Consider the following 2515-nt stretch of genomic DNA (forward strand, 5'->3'; position numbering starts at 1 on the left):
GTCCATGATTTTGTTTTTCTTGAATTTGAAATCTCTACCAGCCCGCCCACTCCACACTAACGCTCTTATTGCTTATCGATCGACCGCTTGCTCGAGTAGCTAAAGACGTGTAGCCGTGTAAACTTACTCGTGCACACTCGGCGGAAGTGGAGATGTCACAGCTTGTCGTTTTCCTTTACCTCAGCAGACTCGCGGTAGCAAAGGCACCTATTTCTGGACCTGCTGACCAGGTAGATAGATACCTCTGCTTGTTGCTGGATAGTGTTCCCGACCAACACACGTGGCCAAGCGTGTGAAGACATTGCGCAGATAATCTGGAAATGCTCGTGGATGCACGGACTGGGCTGGTAGTCCTTCCCTTTTCGACGAAAGTGGTTCTGGATGTGAGACCCAAGGCTAGCAGCTATATGTCGGTGACGCGAGGCGTGTGGTAGGAACCACTTCGGTGGTCATCCGTACAAATTGGAACGATACAGAGAAGATTAGCATGGCCCCTGCGCAAGGATGACACGCATAAATCGAGAAGTATCGCACTTTTTGCTTGGTGGCGTGGTCGTGTGCTCGGCTGATGATGAGCATTGTAACCGTGCGGCTGTTAAGGTGGGAAGACGGACAGAGAAACGAAGGACGCGCAAAAGCTTAAAGCATGAGGGAAGAGGGGATCGAACCCCCGACCGCTGGGACTGGAATCCAGCGCTCTACCACTGAGCTATTCCCCCGATACCAAAACCCAATGTCCACACATGCAGACTCCATCCACACACCGATACGCATTACAAGATCCACAATTTCTACCCACTCACCCCGCCACATCTCACCCTTCTTTACTTCTACGACGAAACCACGTCACGAGCACCTCGCACACATCTCTCCGCTCATCGAAGCGTCGTTTGAAGTGGCGGAGGCTTAACGCAGCCTTCTCCAAGTTCTTGACCATGGCGGGATTCTTCTGCAGACTCTCGACTTTCTGGCTGATGCCAGGCCTGCTAAAAAGACTCTTGATCTTGTCCACAAAGGCGTAGGCTCTCTCTTCACCGCTCGCCCTGAGGTTGCGGCTTGTGATATCATCGCTTATGGGGACGTTGATGGAGTCGGGATTCCGGTTATTCATGACGACGGTGCTCTCGGCGCTGGTGAGCCCATTTAAGCACACGATCACACTGACGACGAGCAGGGCGAAAACGAAGCCTACACGCATTGGCGAGATTGAAAGTTGAGAGTTCTGATAGATTGCTTGCCGATTGTCAAATGAAGCTACGACTGGAGTGGAAAATTTGATTGGGGCGCCCAGCTTGGCAAGCTGTTCTGCAACCAGCCAGTCGAAAATGTCCGATCTGTAGCAGATAACAGATCATTCATTTATCCTGTTGCTGATAGGGTTTGGCAGTGTAAGTGATGTGCTTGTCCGGCTTGTTGCACTGCCACGGGTTTATGTTTTACGTAGGATGTACACCTGGAGAAATGTTCATCTCGGGAAAAAAATACACTACATGTATTAAATACCAGTTACGGTACTCGAAATACACAACGTTTCTGGTCTTCCTACAACAATGTACATGTAGTACGCGTGATGCACGGTGCATCACCAAATAGGAAACACCTGCGCAAATTATTATCTCCATGTACGTATGCTTTACATGTAACGTATTTTTAGGAATACAGAAGCGCGAGAAAATTCAATCCCAGTATCCTAGGAAGTAAATCATACTTAGTTCTTCGAGTCCTTGTTTCCGGTGTTACATGCCAGGATCTAGAATAATCGCTCTGCTGGTTTTGCAATTCGTTAATCGCATAGTACTGTACATTTTCACTGCTTTTATTATTGAAGTGTGTCAAGGATAATGCATCTCACTATCCTGGTACACTGTACCTGTTGTACCTGAGACCTCTCTAAGGTGATTGAATGAACTATACTATTGTATAGTGTACGCCAGAGTGTACAGGCCTCCGGCCTACTCACCACTAATTATTCAATTCACTCTTCTTTTTCTCCCTTTCCTCACAAGTGTCTACTCTACACGTCTGCTCCCATCCGCTCACCGTAACAGGTTATGAGCTCAAGCCAAGCCTCAAGCGACGACTTCCCGCGTCTTATCGGCGCAGAGAACTTTGATGTCTGGAAGGCCCGCGTGTGCGCAGCCCTCGACGGCAAGCATCTCCTCGGCTTCGTGACGAAGGCCGACTACGACGGTGTATCCGAGGAAGAGAGCGATGATAGTGGGAGCGACATGTCCGACATAGACGACTCGCCGAAGTCCAAGCCTGAGAGACTTGTTAGCTCTTCAACTTATGTACTGAGAGTTTTGTCGAAACTATCCTGTGTGTCCCACACCGTGTAACTCCGTTACAATGGCCGTCTCCGCGTCTTCCGTGCACGCTGGGAGTAGTGGATACCGAGCTGTGGTGTAGAGATTTCTCCAGAGTTGTGGATAATCGCTTGCCTGTCAACAAAGATGCGGCACCGTCGAGGATGCTCAAGCGACGAACACTCGGTCACCTGATGTACAGTGACTCC

At 49.5% G+C, this 2515-nt stretch overlaps 1 protein-coding gene across 1 annotated transcript; it reads right to left on the minus strand.

Annotated features, from left to right (window-relative positions):
• Positions 1–814: 814 nt before the first annotated feature.
• PITG_21238 (secreted RxLR effector peptide protein, putative) lies at positions 815–1198 on the minus strand (the record flags this gene model as incomplete). Its single annotated transcript, XM_002894985.1, has 1 exon — positions 815–1198. One exon carries the CDS (start codon positions 1196–1198, stop codon positions 815–817), a length of 384 nt encoding a protein of 127 aa, XP_002895031.1.
• Between the last annotated feature and the right edge of the window lie 1317 nt (positions 1199–2515).

Source organism: Phytophthora infestans, genomic scaffold, assembly GCF_000142945.1.
Source record: "Phytophthora infestans T30-4 supercont1.311 genomic scaffold, whole genome shotgun sequence".
In the NCBI taxonomy this organism is placed as follows: Eukaryota; Oomycota; class Peronosporomycetes; order Peronosporales; family Peronosporaceae; genus Phytophthora; species Phytophthora infestans.